At 42.8% G+C, this 18,330-nt stretch overlaps 1 protein-coding gene across 2 annotated transcripts in view; it reads right to left on the bottom strand.

The window, feature by feature from the left end:
• The window catches only part of MTR (5-methyltetrahydrofolate-homocysteine methyltransferase), a 1,155,773-nt gene that overhangs the window by 77,614 nt on the left and 1,059,829 nt on the right, over positions 1–18,330 (bottom strand). For both annotated transcript variants that reach the window (XM_040350739.1, XM_040350741.1), the window contains one exon: positions 7,396–7,596. In XM_040350739.1, coding sequence (XP_040206673.1) covers positions 7,396–7,596 — 201 coding nt within the window. The remainder of the gene's footprint in view (positions 1–7,395; positions 7,597–18,330) is intronic.

Raw genomic sequence — 18,330 nt, 5'->3', positions numbered from 1 at the left:
GAACCTTCTTTTCAAAGCTCTAGAGAAAAAGGGTTTCTGTTCAGGATCCTGACATTCCTTCTTTACTGTTTCTGATCTTGTTTTTTTCCGTAGCTTTCTGAAATACATGCAGGAAAAATACGAACATCACCTTTCCCCCTTGCATATAGTTTACAACCCTGGGGAGTGCACTAGACCTTTTAACTACTTGCCGACCAGCCGCCGGCTCGCCTGCGCGAGAGCCCGTAGCTATACGTCGGGCTCTCGAATCGGGCAGTAGGGGCGCGTGCGCGCTGCCGGAGGCACGCGCGCGCCCCCCGATCGTCCCTGACTTTCGTGCCCGACGGGCGCGATCGCCGCTGTGCACCCACGATTGCTCGTTAAAGAGCGAGGACCGCGAGCTGTGTGTGAAAACACACAGCTCCCGGTCCTGTCAGGGGAGAAATGCCTGACCGTCTGTTCATACAATGTATGAACAGCGATCAGTCATTTCCCCTAGTGAGGCCACCCCCTACAGTTAGAACACACCCAGGGAACATACTTAACCCCGCCCCCTAGTGTTAAACCCTTCACTGCCAGTGGCATTTTTATAGTAATCCAATGCATTTTTATAGCACTGATCACTATAAAAATACCAATGGTCCCAAAAATGTGTCAAAAGTGTCCGCCATAATGTCGCAAAAAAATCGCTGATTGCCACCATTACTAGTAAAAAAAATATATTAACCACTTCCATACTGGGCACTTAAACACCCTCCTGACCAGACCAATTTTCAGCTTTCAGCGCTCTTACACTTTGAATGACAATTACTCAGTCATGCAACACTGTACCCAAATTATTTATTTGTCCTTTTTTTCCCACAAATAGAGCTTTCTTTTGGTGGTATTTGATCACCTCTGCGTTTTTTATTTTTTGCGCTATTAATGAAAAAAGACCGAAAATTTGGAAAAAAAAACGTTTTTTTTTCTTAGTTTGTGATAAAATTTGGCAAATTATTAATTTTTCTTCATAAATTTTGGCCACAATTTATACTGCTACACATCTTTGATAAAAATAACCCACAGTTTTTGGAAATTATTTGGTCTGTGTAAAAGTTTTAGAGTCTACAAGCTATAGTGCAAATCATAAAAAATTATCACATCTGATCACACCTGATGTACTGAAGGCCTATCTCATTTCTTGAGACCCTAACAAGCCAGGAAAGTACAGATGGCACTGATGAGGTGGCACAGATGGCACTGATGAGGTGGCACAGATGGCACTGAGGCGGCACAGAGATGGGTACTGATGAGATGGGTACTGATGTGCACCGATGAGGCCTGTGTACTGGTGGACACAGATGAGGCAGCACAGATGGCACTAATGAGGCGGCACATATGGCACTAATGAGGCGGCACAGATGGTACTAATGAGGCGGCACAGATGGCACTGAGATGGGTACTGATGTGCACTGATTGACTGTGGCACAGGTGGGCACTGATGAGGTGGCACAGGTGGGCACTGATGAGGTGGCACAGGTGGGCACTGATTGCAGATGTGCACTGAGGTGGCAGATGGGCACAGTGGCACAGGTGGGCACGGTGGCACGTTGTACTGTGGGGGGCACTGTAGTACTGGGGGGCACTGTGGTACTGTGGGGGGCACTGTAGTACTGGGGGCACTGTGGGGGGCACAGGTGGTGGCACTTGTTACTCACTTTTTTTTTTTTTGCGCTGGTTACTCGGATTTCTCTCCCTCCTCACACATGCTGTCTGTGTGAGGAGGGAGAGCCGGCAATGAGAGATGATCTCATATGTTTACATATGAGATCATCTCTCATTGGCCGCACAGATCGCGCTGTAAATAGCCGCTGTGATTGGCTATTTACCGCGATCTGTGTTAGGCTTTGTCCAAGGGACACGGCCAGCACAGCAATTCCCCAGTGCGCGCTCGGGAGCGCGCGCGGGGAACGAGCAAAGGGGCGGCCGTAAAAAAGACGGCCTGTTAGAGATTGGGAGCTAGTGGTTAATAAAAATGCCATAAAACTACCCCCTATTTTGTAAACGCTATAACTTTTGTGCAAACCAATCAATAAACGTTTATTGCGATTTTGTAGAAGAATACGTATCAGCCTAAACTGAGGAAAAAAATAGTTTTTTTTTATATATTTTTGGGGGATATTTATTATAGCAAAAAGTAAAACATATAATTTTTTTTCAAAATTGACGCTCTATTTTTGTTTATAGCGCAAAAACTAAAAACCGCAGAGGTGATCAAATACCACCAAAAGAAAGCTCTATTCGTGGGGGAAAAAAGTACGCCAATTTTGTTTGGGAGCCACATCGCACGACCGCGCAATTGTCAGTTAAAGCGACGCAGTGGAGAATTGCAAAAAGTGCTCTGGTCTTTGACCAGCAATATGGTCCGGGGCTTAAGTGGTTAAAAGACAAGGATCTGAGCCTCCTCCTCTGACCACCCAGAGAGCCCCCCACTACTAGGAAATATCCGTGGAGGGGAGAAATCCTAGATAGAGAGGATGCTTCCCCAGGGAACTCTTACCTTTGGATGGCTGGAGCCAGTGGCGTAGCGTGGGTTGTCAGCACCTGGGGCAAGGCAAGAAATGTGCCCCCCCCAACCTGCAGACTTAGACACTCCCAGAGTCCCTGACCAACCTGATTACTTTACTGATCATTACACACTACACTTTACTACACTATACTGTCCACTATACTGAGAACTACACTGACAACTATACTGTCCACCATACTACACTACACTGACCACTGCACTATACTGTACACTACACTGACTATCATACTACACTGACCACCATACTACACTACACTGACCACCGTACTACACTACACTGATCACCATACTACACTACACTGACCACCATACTACAACTACACTGACCACCATACTACACTACACTGACCACCATACTACACTACACTGACCACCATACTACACTACACTGACCACCATACTACACTACACTGACACCGGTGGAGGAGTAGGAGGTGGTGGCAGAGGAGGAGGAGGCAGCGGCGGTGGCGGATCAAATTTCTGCTGGTCTCCCAGCCTTGTTTAGTGTCCGGCGCACTGTGATTGGGCGCATGGGGGTCATGTCCGGAGGCAGGACTTCAGCAGCAACCACTATTGCAGACACATGACCGCCATATGCCCAATCACAGGGAGCCGGACACTCAACATGGTGGCCGGAGTGCTGGGGACACACAGAACTAAAATTAGGAGGCAGCGTGAAAATTTGCCCCCTAAATATCGCGCCCGGGGCCACAGTCCCCCCCCCCACTGGCTGGAGCTAGCATCACTGTGCATGTCTGGGTATCCGCTTCAGACATGGCTACGCTGGTGGTTGCTGCTGTGGAGTGTCACGCTGCCTGTGCCGCGTTCCCGACTCCTCTCCAGCCTACGCCCGACCCATTATCAGCTCTGCGACCCAGAACCGGAAGTCACGGGTCAATGGGAAAAAATCTGCCCTCCACCGGAAATTACGTCACCCGTCCCGCTTGGTTCCAAATGTGGCCTGCACCTGTGTACAGGGAGAGCGGAGCCATCTCCCTGCTGCATTCCTGTGAATGCGATGATAGGCCTCCGAATCTTCTGCTCGCACTTGGTGAAGATGGGGTGGTGAACAGTGCCTTCAGATATGTACCTCACCGCGCCCTGGGAGCTTCCCAGCCTCCCTTTCAGGGCTTTAACAAGCCACAATCTCCGTGACTGTTCAGCCAGGTTCCCAAACAGTGTCTCCCCATCTGGAGGAAACACAAATAACTTAAGTCTGGCAGAGGGAAGTGAAAATGTATGGGCTGGCGCAGTGTTTCCTAGGAAGGGGAGGAGCCAAGGTCTCTCATTTGTGAATGTCCTGAAAGATGGGGAGGGAAAACTAACATCTCTACCAGGGATATGCAATTAGCGGACCTCCAGCTGTTGCAGAACTACAATTCCCATGAGGCAAAGCAAGACTCAGACATCCACAAGCATAAACCCAGAGGCAGAGGCATGATGGGACTTGTAGTTTTGCAACAGCTGGAGGTCCACTAATTGCATATCACTGATCTATACCGTTGAGCTCCAGTTCAGCAGGGGATCTGCCCACAGATCTCCTGTTGATCGGAGCAGACTCCCCTCGCTGTGAAAGGAGCCTTAATGTACCAGCTATAACAATGCAATGCATTATTAACCCTATTTACCCAGAGCATTAAAGATTTAAAGTTGAACCTCCAATATGATTTTTACTGCATAGTTACATAAGTCCAAGCTGGACCAACGTAACTATGCAGTAAAAATCAGTTGAACTTTAAAACACATTTTACAGTAACTCCCATTTTTTTCTTGTTCAGTGTCTTATTCCAGCTGTAGAGTAAAATTGACAGCCACTGAAGGGCTCTATCCTTACAGCCTGCAGATATGATCAGGGCTCTGCAGCAAGCTGACTTAGCCTACAGCTGGAAATGGGCAGCCTCTGCTGTCAGTGGGACTAAACAGGTATATGTGTATCACATATTCTTTGATGCAGCTAGCGATGCAAAATGGGAGGTGATTGTTTAACTGGTCCCCGACACTTAGCATGAGACACGCAAGAGCAGGATGGGGTATTAGTTGGCCACCAGGAGCCTAATCAGTTTTTGATGAGTACTCTCTTGTTTCAATAAATCTACATTGGATCATTATTGTCGGTGTGCAGCCAAATCCTTCTTTTCCTAATCAGTTTTCTGCCATTCTTGTGGGGGGTGTATAATAATAAGGGGGCGCTAATAGTAAGTAATAAATAAATTCCAAATTCTAGCTTGAAACAAAATATTAACTATAAGGTCAACAATATAATAGCGATTTATAGCTGGATTCACGTAGGGCGGCGTATGTTTCAGCCGGCGTAGCGTATCGTATTTACGCTACACTGCCGTAAGTCAGAGAGGCAAGTGCTGTATTCACAAAGCACTTGCCTCCTAAGTTACGGCGGAGTAGCGTAAATGGGCCGGCGTAAGCGTGCCAAATTCAAATGAGGAACAGGGGGGCGTGTTTTATGTTAATGAATCGTGACCCGACGTGATTGACGTTTTTAACGAACGGCGCATGCGCTGTCCGTGGACATATCCCAGTGTGCATTGCTCCAAAGTACGCCGCAAGGACTTATTGGTTTCGACGTGAACGTAAATTACGTCCAGCCCCATTAACGGACGACTTATGCAAACGACGTCAAATTTTCAAAATTCGACGCGGGAACGACGTCCATACTTAACATTGGCTAGGCCAGCTTTTTGGTGGACTAACTTTACGCCTGAAAACGCCTTACGTAAACGGTGTATCTTTACTGCAACGGGCAAGCGTACGTTCGTGAATAGGCGTATCTCACTGATTTACGCATTCTAGGCGTAAATCAGCGTTCACGCCCCTAGCGGCCGGCCTAAGTAGAAAGCCAAGATACGACGGCCTGCGCTGTCGTATCTTAGCTAGATTTAAGTGTATCTCATTTTGAGAATACACTTAAAGATACGACGGCTTAGATTCAGAGTTACGACGGCGTATCTACTGATATGCCGGCTTAACTCTTTCAGAATCTAGCTATTAAAGTGCAAGTACTTATATAATGACAACATCAAAAAATAGGTACAAACAGGTCCAAAAAATGCAGCAATGGTCACTAAATGATAAGCTTTGGTAAGTCCATGCATCAAATGGTTGACTTGAGAGTAGACACCATCACCACGGAACAGATATCAAACTGGCGACACCCGGTGAAAGATAGAGGTAGTTGCCTACTTACCAGACCACCATGACCCTTCGTATGAAAAAAGGATCAGGCGACGCTTTAGTACAGTTGGTGGCCTAAGGTCTGTACTGGTACCTGGATGGGACTGGCCAGGAATGGACTCCAAAAGAAGAAATTATCATGAATACAATGAAGAAAAAAGGGCCATAGTGAAGTTCTGCGATTTATTGTAAAACAGATTAAAAACAAAAGCCAAATGGCTGCTTACTTGTGCAAGTGCCGAGACCTTGGCACTAACGAATCAAGCGTATTGCAGCTAGATGTGACGTGGAGTACCAGCTGCACTGCGTCTCACTCTCGTGGGTAGGTGTAGCGTGTGTTCCACCGCCCCTCTGTGCCAAATCTGGCACCAACTGTACTAAAGCTCCGCCTGATCCTTTTTTCATACGAAGGGTCATGGTGGTCTGGTAAGTAGGCACTTGCCTCTATTTTTCACCGGGTGTCGCCAGTTTGATATCTGTTCCGTTGTGACGGTGTCTACTCACAAGTCAACCATTTTATGCATGGACTTACCAATGCTTATCATTTAGTGACCATTTCGGCATTTTTTGGACCTGTTTGCACCTATTTTTTGATGTTGTCATTATATAAGCACTTGCACTTTAAATAAACCATTATATGGTTGACCTTATAGTTAATATATTGTTTCAAGCTAAAATGTGGAATTTATTTATCACTTACTATTAGCGCCCCCTTATTGTTATACACATATACATTGTCAAAGTTGTTTTCACACCACTTTAGGGGAGCAGCTTCTTTAATATATTTATATTTTTATTACCATAGCGCAGAGTTCTTTATTCATTTATTTCTGCCATTCTTCCTCACCAGGCTGGAGCAGGTGGTTATACCGCTGAATTTCTTTACTATGCTAGAAAATCCCATCATCCTCTAGATCACATGTCAAACACAAAGCCTATTGGCCAAATCCAGCCTGCCAGGCCTCGTCATGTAGTCCTCTCCACTGATGGAGAACTCCAGAATCTGAAAGAGCGAATATTCTCCCTGCAAGGCGAGGCAGAGTCACCCACACAGAAAAGTACTCAAGCCAGGGAAGGAAGGAGAGAGAGATGCGAAGAAGCTTTCAGGGTAATGAAGGGGGGGAGTTGGGGTTGCATAATGTGTATAGCACACCCTTAAGGTGTACACAGCATACCCCTGAATGCTGCACTGTCCACAACACACTCCCAAACCCTGAATTCTCTACGCAGTGCACCCCTAAACCCTATACATAGTATACCCCTGGACTCTGCACTTTGTGCAAAGGGCACGCCTGGAACTGCACTCTGTATATAAAACACTCCTGAACTCTGTACATAGTGCACTTCTGCACTCTGTACATAGCATAATCCTGAACTCTAAAGCGCTGTACATAATGCACTCCTGAACCCTGCACTCTGTATGAAGTGCATCACAGATACAACTGGGCCTTTGAATGCAACTATACTGCTGTTGTGGCCACAATGAAATTGAGTTTGGGCACCCCTGCTCTAGACTGCATTGTGGAGTAGATGTGTGCATCAAAAAAAGATTTTGGCAGGTACAACATAAAACAGTTGAAATGCATATATATTAAGTGTGTATTTCGTAATCTGTTTGGTGAGAGTTCAGCTTTAGATTGCATCTCTCTTTTGCTTACCTCAGCTAGCCTGTCCCCCAGGGCTTTAAGCATGATACTGTTGTAGTCATCCCCCTTAAGCTCATAGGCTTTGCTCAGGTCCTCCACACCAAAAATGGCTACAGCAAAAACACCCATGTAGTCACGTATTCCAGAATCCTGTGGGGCAATGAAGTCAGACAGACAATAGTAGGGGTCCGTAGATGTAGAATCTTTCTCTGCCTAAAATTCAGATAAAAACCAACATATTAGTCATCATTCTAACTAAAATGGTTTTAAGGAAGGCAGGTGTTTTTTCCCCTAGTGTACTCTCTGAATTAAGGTAAGAAAGCTTGTGTATGCAGTTCCTCCCCCAGCCTCTCTTATACTTGACTCATCACTCCGCACCCGGGGATCTAAAACTTCCTGTGGTCGTTATTTCCCTTTTGTTTTGAAAATGTGGAGTATGCAGAAAGAGTAGTTGGTCTATGTAGCCAGCAGAGGTAAGAGTTACAATACGTCAGTAGGTGATGGAATCCACCAAAAATGAAATGTTAGTTTTCTGTAGTCAGATCCTATAATACACAGTGCTGGGGGGGGGGGGGGGGTCAGAAGGGCACAGTCCTGGGGGGTCAGGAGAACCTAGTGCTGAAGGGTTAGGAGGGAACAGTACTGGGAGTTAAGAAGGCACGTTACAGGGGGTCTGGAGGGCATGATGCTGGGGGGTTCAAGAGGGTATAGTACTGAGGAACCAGAAGGGTATAGAACTGGGGGTTTAGGAGGGCACAATATTGGGAAGAGGGTCATTAAGGGCACACTACAGATGCGTCAAGAGGGCATGGTACTGGGGGTCAGGAGGGTACATAAGTGGTTTCTTCCTGGTGCAGAGCAGCACAGGGAATCTGCTGTGGCAGAGCTACTTGTTCTGGTGCACTGATCCCCCACTGCCTTCCTCACTGTTCACACAATGTCACCTACAAGGTAAGTGTAGTGATCTAGATATGTATAGTGCCCAGTACTCCGTTAGATAATTGATATCTTAGATGTTAGTAAGATGACTATAAATTAAGTTGTTTCGCAGCAACACACAGGCTCTCCAGAGAACGCAAATTTAATTAACTTCCAATAACATACAAAGTCCAAATTCCACAGGCGATACAAATCCAACAGAGTATTTCAGAATTCAAATCTCTTCCTAGACATGTGCCATATTTCTCAGTATCAAGACCAAACTCGCTGAATGCCAGCCTGAATTTCTCAAATACTGGTCTCACACTCGAGGGAGGGGTTCTTTCAGGTCAACCAACTGTTTCCTTGAATGAAAACTTCCCCAAGTCTAATTACCATCAATAAATACTTCCTTATGTATGTAAGTAAGGACGTTATCCTTTGAGGGTAACAGGCCATCTCACACACACCTAGGTAAATTAACACATCTAAGGGTCTTCAGCTGTCCCTTTGATCTGTGTTTGACAACTAACCCTTTTGGTCAGCAAACACCTTTTGATGTGTAACCTTGAATGCCTGTATGCAAACCATGCCATATATATATATATATATATATATATATATATATATATATATATATATATATACACAACACAATATTTTAAATACTTACACATCTATATTAATATTACAACATATTCCCCCACTTGAGTCGGTTCTAACTACTAGAACGGACTCAAAATTCGAACAAACATCATTATGGTTTGAGGTACTGGATGCTTTACAATGGCTCATATGAAATTGAGACTGGTTACATCTCTCTTCACCAACCTCTAAAATATCCCCATGAAACAGTAATTAGATAATATAACGTTAGATCATGACTGTAAAAGTATTTAGTAAACCTCCGTGGCCAGTATAGCTGTTAGGCCTTATTTCAAAGATTGCTTCTTCTTTTTTGTAAATCACATCACGATCTTGAATATTGAGCAAAAACTAGCTAATGTCACAGTCCATTCTGACTTCATTACATCTCTCACCATCTCACTGAAAGTAAAGCTTGGTATGTTTTGGGAGGTCCAATCCACATAAGTCCAGGATTCTCTCATCTCCAGGCTCAAAGTTTTCAATTTTAAATATGTTTTTACACAAACACCAGCAATTCCTGAAATTCTTCAATCTTCCACCGTTGTAGTAAGAAGAACTATTAATGTATCAGCAGTCACTTCCAAGGTCAAAAAGGTTTGGACCCGGGAGTAAAAATTCTGTGCTGCAAACTATTTCCTTGCACTTGACACCTTCAATCATTAATCCACCAATCAGGACACTTGGTTCCTTTAACATCAAACCTTCAATATTCTGAATTTGTTGATTGCCAGCCACAATTTTCTTTAGTAATGTGCTGAAGGCTGACCCCACATTGCCTTTAATAGAGCTGTTTTGTATCATTCAGTCCATAATTCCACCAGAATGGTATACCAACATATATATATTCCCCCATGCGATGGTTTAGATATTATCAGCTTGACATCAGTGTTTATCAGATCTTCAGACAAGGCAGCAGTGGAAATTCTTGCCAGTATTTTTATGAAAGGTCTCTTTCATCCATATACTGTATGTCACAGCCTTCAGCATATTATAAACAACTGATTCAACATGTTTCAAATCATGACTACAGTGATTCATTTCACTCACTCCTCTTATAAATTTAGGAAAACCACCCAACCTACTATAATGTATGCTATGCCCAGCCATTGTGCAGCATCACCTCAGAGGTCAAATCTATTGATATCAAAATGCATTGTCATATGTACAGATGTTATAAGATAATTTTAGGTTTAAATGCTTCGCTCTGGTTTTAAGATTAAGTTCAAGGAATAAAACATGAATAAAACATAATAAAAAGCAAAATATACCAGGGAAAGGGAAAAAATGAAAACATAGGGCGTTGGGTAAGTCCATTGAAAATAAAATAATAAAAAAAATGAAGAGGAAAAAAAATTGAATGTTCAAAAAAAAAAAGGCCCATTGCTTGATGAATATTGAGAGAGTGCCCATGAATTATTTATAATTTCTTGTATAGTGATATTGTCCATTCAGAGTTTCTCCCCCACTAGCCAGCAATTACTCCTGCTATTCACATGCAAACGTGTATCTCCAGCCATGTACTGTACCTGAAAGACAAAAACTCTCAGACAAAAAATCATTAGCAAAGACCTTAAACAAAGTACTATTTACATGTTTACACTTTAAAGCTAATTCACCCCCACTGCTATAGAAGTGTAATTTCCATTCAAAAACAGATCTGTACCATTCAACTGTTCTAATAATGTGTAATATTCTATTTTCATCTTATCATACTCAATCTTTAGGTGGTCATATTTCTGTTTTAACTGAGGAAATGGTATCCAGGTCCTTTTCTTATTATTATTTTGGTCAGCTCTGTTTTTCATGTTAATATCACCTATGTTTGACCCAGAGTTTCCCCTTTTGATGTGATCATTAAATATCATCTTCTGATCTTTCTGTTCAGTGTTTGTCCTAAACAATGTGGCTACATCAATTCTGACAGCTTGCTCATTTGACTTTCTCCATAAATGATCTGCTCTCAATAATACGTCTTTTAAATCATGAGGATTTGGGGTAACTAATAAAATATTTTGTTTGATATCTTCATGCAAAGCATCTAGCAACATACTGATATGTATCGAGCCTCCACGCTCAAATGCAAGATTATTACCAACCAACAATTCCATAACAGTATATATCCTATGCGACAATTCATAGGGAGATTCACTTAGCATTTGATCAATCTTCCCATGAATCGTAACATCAGAACGCACACACCATACAACACACATAATAACTCCAGTAATATGTCCCTTGTCCTCAGAGGCTGAGTACAGATCTGTTTAATTCTCATCCAAATACTATTCCCTAAAGAATGTCGCAAAACTCTTTCTAAGTCCGATGGGTTGAGACTGTACATATCTCTGGCATTCTGCAAGTCACAAAACCATTTTAAAAATCTGTTTAAATCATGGCAGGGAACCATTCCTATTTCTTTAAGAATTGCATCCAGTTATTTTGGTTTCAAATGCTTCATTACAAGCTGAACTTCAGCTGTATTATTATTATGGTTATTATTGTTATAAACCGTGGTGGTCACAGTGGGTGCGGCTGGCAATGAATTATCAGATTTAATATGAGGTTCGGTTTCATTTGATAGAAAGTTTGTGTTTTGCTGCAGATTGCTTAATCCAAGATTTGATGCATATCTGCATTCCTGAGATTCTATAATTCTTAATTTTAATCTCTCATTTTTCTCTGATAATTCATCACAACGTTTAGCAAAGTTCCATCAATAGTAACTGCATGCAATTTTAAATTTACTGTCTCAGTTTCTGATTGGTTTTGTAACCTCTGACAAACCTTATGGCTATTATCAACTGCACTCTGTAACTGTGCAATTTCCTCAACTTTATCATTCAAAGAACTTTCCATTTTTAAACAGCAAGACAACAAGCCCTGCACAATACAACCTTTTCTTTTACTTTCTGAAATTTTGCTATCAAAAACACTTTTCTCTAAAAATTCCTTCATTATAGTCCACGTCTGCTTACATTTTTCTGGAATTTCATAAGGACCACCATGACGCTAAATACATTTTAATACCCATCTGTTAACTTTATCAGAACTGACACTAGCTTCACACTGAGTAAGCATTTTGACTATAATAATAATAAAAAAAAAGGAAATATTTTACTCACCACATTTGAAGCTCCACCTTGCCAGTTCCGGTCTTCTAGTACACGGCAGTCTTTTCTTTCTTCAGTTTCCAGAGAATGATTCTGGGGTTCCAACTTGTTTAGTCTTGTATATCAGACTCTCTTATGTCACAACCAGACAGAGTCACAGCACAGCTGTTGGGTCTCCATCAGACTTCTGCCCAACTCACAGGATTGTTGTCACCACCGACTTCTGCTACTAAGTCCTGAAAATGCGCTTCTGGCCACTTGAACAGCACCAATGTAGTGAAAATGTATAGTTTCCCAGTACTCCGGTTAGATAATTAATATCTTAGATGTTAGTATGACTATAAATTAAGTTGTTTCGCAGCAACACAGGTTCTCCAGAGAACGCAAATTTAATTAACTTCCAATAACATACAAAGTCCAAATTCCACAGATACAAGAGTCCAACAAAGTAATTCAAAGTCTCATCTTGGAAAAAAAAAAAATATATATATATATATATTATATATATATATATATATATATATATATTCTCTCCACTTCTAGATCTGTGCCTTCATGTTCGTACAGAGAATATACCGGGGACATATTCTCTATCTGATAACCAGAACTCCCAACATTATATTGCTTGTTCATTGAATAGCTGAGCAATTTGATTGGTCATCTTTGATCTGAAAGACAGGAAATACATCCTGTCTTTTAGAGTGGCAGGTAAATGACTCCAGCCGGAGTAACTAATTAGTATGTATCCTTGCATACTAATAAGCCCCCTCTAATAAGTAATTCGATTGCATGTGATCTGGGTAATTGTTTGATTGGTTTGATGTGTAAAAACGGACCAATCCTGTCTTTGCCTATTTGACAATAGACAAACCTCTTTTGATGTGTTACATGTAATTACAGGTCTGATGTGTAAACTAGACTTCGTCCTGTCTCTTTGAATTACAGGTTCGAAATCCGGCCTGATCAATTTTAGACCTATAACACAATAATACGACACACACACACATATATATAATATCTACACCTATATATCAATATTACAACATATCCTCCAACAGTAAGGTGACCAGATTTTTAAAAAGAAATCTGGGGGAATTTTTTTTTTTACTAGCAATAGCGGAATTAAGGCGACTGACTGTAGCAGTCCGCCTCATAGACTTTCAAGTCTAATGCCGCGTACACACCATCACTTTATGTGATGAAAAAAAATGACGTTTTTAAAAACGTCACTTTAATTGAACGTGTGTGGGGGAAAACGTCGTTTTATGTCTTCTAAAAAACGAGCAAAAAAAATTTAAGCATGCTTCAATTTTATGTGTCGTTTTTCAAAATGCCAACTTTTACTTCACAGAAATTGACCGTGTGTAGTAAAAAACGTTGTTTAAAACAACGTTTTTTCACCCGCGCATGCCCAGAAGCTACTTATGAAGCAAGCTTCAATGGAAAAAGTGGTGAGAACGTAAACTCGCTTTGCTAGAACATTGTGAGAAAAACAATGGTGTGTAGGCAACTTCGTCTTTGAAAATTGAAGTTTCAAAAACGTCATTTTTTACTTCACGGAAAATGTCCTTTTTTTTCATCACATAAAGTGATGGTGTGTACGCGGCATTACTCTTCGGGCCCTGGCTACTACTGGGTGGGGTGCGAAAGAAGATCACTTGGCCAGGGTAGGCAAGGAGATAAGCAGGCAGGCGGCTGGCCGGGACTTGAGCCAAGGCAGAAGAACATGCGAGTGGAGCTGAATGGGCATGCACCCGAAACTGAAGAAATATTTCCTCCACTCCGACCAGCACATAATTATTGGAAAAGGGCACAGATAACGGAAAAAAATACACCCTACTAGGAGTGGCGGAGCGGGAGGGGGGTGTAATTCATATATTTTTTTTTATTCTGCACTGACTGTCTTTGCCCCAGCCCCTGTTCAAATCCAATCCGGGGACAAAACCGTGGACAGAGTTGGTCCGGGGACAGTATCCTCAATCCAGGGACTGTCCCCTGAAACCGGGGATGTCTGGTCACCCTGCTATATCTGCACCCCATATTGCTTTTACTTTCTTTTTATACTGAAGTGATCACTTTTATGTTTTTGGTTTTATTACAATAAAACCTATCCTCTTTTACCTGCACCATCCGGAGCATTGTTTTTCTTTCTTTTCCCTGCATGACCTGCTTGGATACAAAGTTTTTTCAAAGTTTTTTCAAACTCCATGTCTGTGTGCACCTTGCATCAGTGGACACCACTGTTTACATCACCAGTTGGCGTTTCAACAAGCTGACCCTCTGTTCCTGTTCACGAATTGGAGTTGGAGCAAGTACACCCACGGTGAGGTTCCAGTCCAGGCTCACAGCCATCCATCAGGATACCCCGTGGTGAGTCTAACATCGTGCCATCGTCCAGCCGAGCAGAGTCGAGTGGAGTCATTACATGCGTTTATGATCTGTTGTCGCTGACAAGCAGATCCACAGAATCTGGTAAGAGTATTCCATCTACTCCTGATTTTATCGTGCAGAAAGTTTTTCCAATGATGAGGATGTGGTCATACACCCCCTATTGATGGACTTTTTGTCTTTGTGTTTTCCTTTGTGTTTGATGTTTCAAATGGACACTCACTCACAGGTCACTGTGTTCTCATCACATTGACGCATAATTTGCAATTTGCAAAAGAATTTTTTAGCGCTGCATATTTTTTCACTGACCCTACTACAAGGACACCCACTTTCAGCACACTGAACTCAGGCATTCCCCACCCCACAGCCACACATGAAAGGGGCGTGCTGAAGGGCAGGGAATGCCTCTGCCTAGAATCGGCTTTTACTGCTTCCCAGCTTCAGATCTCAGGCGTCTGGAGCTTATCCCTTCTCTGCCAATCGGTGGCGGAGGGAGGAGCACTTGACTTGACCACAGTCTACCAGTCACCTGCCCGCGATCGACGAGTTGCTGAACCCCCGCTTTAGCCCATAGGCTAGTGAGGAGCAGAGTTACAATGACCTTATGTGGAGAAGCTGGGCACTGTCTGCCCCCAAGGAATCCACCAGCAGAACCTGAGGGACATTCTCATAAGGATGCAACTAAAGGGTGCACATTGCAGCATGTTTATTAACATCGGGTCAGTGATAGAGAAAATGTTATGCTGCAGGAAATGTGAGTAATTTTGCCTTACCCATAAAATATGCATCTTGCAGTGCAGGACAAGACACAGGTATATTATTCATAGATGGTGTTGGACGTAGGACTACCTCGCCCTTGTGAAGAGTGAGAAATGAGCTGCTAACTCGAAGACATGTCTGACATATGTGATAGCTACCAAAAAGGCAACTTTGCAGGACAGAATAAAGGATGATGAGCGCAAACTGAAAATCTAACAGTGAATAACAAGACAGTCCATAAGGACTGATAACAATCTATTTGTAAACTAAACCAGTGGGCTGTGCATTAAAGGTGAAAAGATCCCAAAGGAACTAAATGCAATAATAAAGTCCGAAATTTAAATGAATAAAAGTGCTGTGTCAATAATGGACAAGTCTTCTGTCCTTGGAACATCAATGTGAAGAATCGGGATACACTTCGCTAAGCCTGGGCTCACAGAGCGCTTACCTCCAGTCACTGGGTAATGTGCTTCAACGAAATCCTCCAAAGCCTGGGGCAGGATCCAAACAGTGGGTAACTCGTATTCGACAGAATCCTCCAAGTGCTGAGGTGGAGTCGAGGGACGTTCTCTGTGTCTAATGACAGTACAGGTCCAGGCAAAAGCGAAGTCAACTCAGCAGGATAGCCACACCATGTATCAGGAGCAAATATGGAAATAAAAAGCTCCCCTAGTGAAGTATGTAAGCACTTTTGGGTTTAATAAAAGTAAAAAATGTGCTTACATCAAGAAAACGGGTAAAAACGCCAAACAGCGGCACTTCCGGTGGACGGTCAGGGTATCGCGTCACTTCCGGTCATGTCTAACCTTACGCGTTACGTCACGTCATGTGACTTCATCAGAGGTGTCTGAGTGACTGTCAGATGCTGTCTTATATAGGTACAAAGAGGAAATGGATCCGCGGCCATTTTGGATTACAAAACGCCCTTTAAACAAGATTAAAATCTGGCCATTTTATAGAAGGGCAAAGAAAAGGGAAAGGATTTGATCTAAATTTAAATCGGTTGCCGTAACATTAATACGGACCAGAAAATATTAGATTAAACATGCAATCGTCTTAAATACATAAATAGAGTATCAAAATGCCAAAATTTGTATTAAATATATGAAACATATTAAAAACTTGTCAAAGTAAAAATAATAATAATATGACAAGATAACAGACTACGGACTTACAATCAATTAATAAAGGTAATTAAACCAATAACTGACGGGGTCCTAAAAATATGTGTATAATTAATTAATAGTAGTCTGAATTTTAGTAACCTTTCAAGATGAAATTTAAAACATTAAAATGTTAAGACATAAAATTAATGAATGAATAAATGACCAAATTGGATACTGGACCAGGCTGGAGTGAGTGATACCCCTTACGTTTACATCACAAATCGACACCCCTCCAATTAATTAGTCATATAAATTCATTATAAATCGACAAAAGTGCTTACGTACTTCACTATGAGAGCTTTTTGTTTCCATATTTGCTCCTGATACATGGTGTGGCTATCATTTAAATTTCGGACTTTATTATTGCATTTAGTTCCTTTGGGATCTTTTCACCTTTAATGCACAGCCCACTGGTTTAGTTTACAAATAGATTGTTATCAGTTAAAGTGTTACTAAACTCAAGACCCTTCATTCACTATATCTGGTCTCCCATAATACATAGAACACAGTGGCGGTCCGTCTATAGAGGGCGCTGGAGCGCTGCCCCCTCTGGCTCCGCAGCGCCACTGAAATAACATACATTAATGCATTGGGCTGGTCTATTCAGATGGCCGGACCTTGAGCGCCGACCACCTGAATAACAGCAGCTGGTTGGCTGTGCGGGAGTGCCTATCAGAGCCAGCGGCCTCGTCTCACGGATGCTTATCCTCGGAACGTACGGGGGTGCGTTTCTTGGATAAGACTGACAGCCGTCTCAGCCAATCAGGTTCACCGATTCTGGTCATCGGTAACCTGATTGGCTGAAGCGTCACCAAGGCGGGAGAAGACATCGAGAAAGGTAAGTGCATTTTACAGGGCACAGCAGCGACAATGGGCACAGAGGTGACAAAGGGCACAGTGGGACAAAGGGCACAGTGGGACAAAGGGCACAGTGGCATCAATGGGCACAGTGGTGACAATGGGCACAGTGGCAACAATTAAAGGGCACAGTGACATGCACAGTGGCAACAATGGGCACAGTGGCGACAATTAAAGGGCACAGTGGTGACAATTGGCACAGTGGCTACGTTTGATGGCATGGCACAGTGGTGACAATTGATGGCACAGTGGCTGTGTATGATGGCTTGGCACAGTGGCTGCGTTTGATGGCATGGCACAGTGACTGTGTTTGATGGCATGGCACAGTGGTGCCAATTGATGGCATAGTGACTGCATTTGATGGCATGGCACAGTGGTGATAATTGATGGCACAGTGTCTGCGTTTGATGGCATGGCACAGTGGTGCGAATTGATGGCATAGTGACTGCTTTTGATGGCATGGCACAGTGGTAATAATTGATGGCACAGTGGCTGCGTTTGATGGCATTAGCACAGTGGTGACAATTGATAACACAGTGGCTGCATTTGATGGGCACAGTGAGGCTGCAATTTTTTTTTCCGTTTGCGCCCCCCCCCAAAAAATTTGAGCACCAGCCGCCACTGATAGAACATGGAAATGAAATTATTAAGTAAATATAAATTGCTAAATACCATTTCTCATCAGCAGTATTATGACTTCTATTAATGTTCAGCCGAGCACTGGTTAAAGCTAATAAGAGGAGTTTTCATTCTCCTCTGACAGTTGTATGAGGCTGCATGACCCCTGCCTTTCTGTCTTGACAGTGCCGATTCGCTCTGTGCTGATCACATGTAACCCCCCCCCCAAAAAACAAAACAAAAAAAAAAACAACCTGTAGAAACACACACCAAATGTGCAGAGTGCCTCCTAGGGCTCTGTTCTATCAGCAGATATCTATCTAATCCAACCCACACCAAAATGGCGGCCAGACGCCTCAGAGAAAAAAGGGCACGACCACAAGAAAATGGCTGCCCGCAATATCGACCTGCGTTGCCACAACAAAATAGCCGCCAATGGCAAAATTCAATAGAAGCAGCAGGTATACTAAATATGGCGTCGG

Source organism: Rana temporaria, chromosome 4, assembly GCF_905171775.1.
Source record: "Rana temporaria chromosome 4, aRanTem1.1, whole genome shotgun sequence".
NCBI lineage: Eukaryota > Metazoa > Chordata > Amphibia > Anura > Ranidae > Rana > Rana temporaria.
This window is presented reverse-complemented; position numbering and strand designations above follow the sequence as displayed.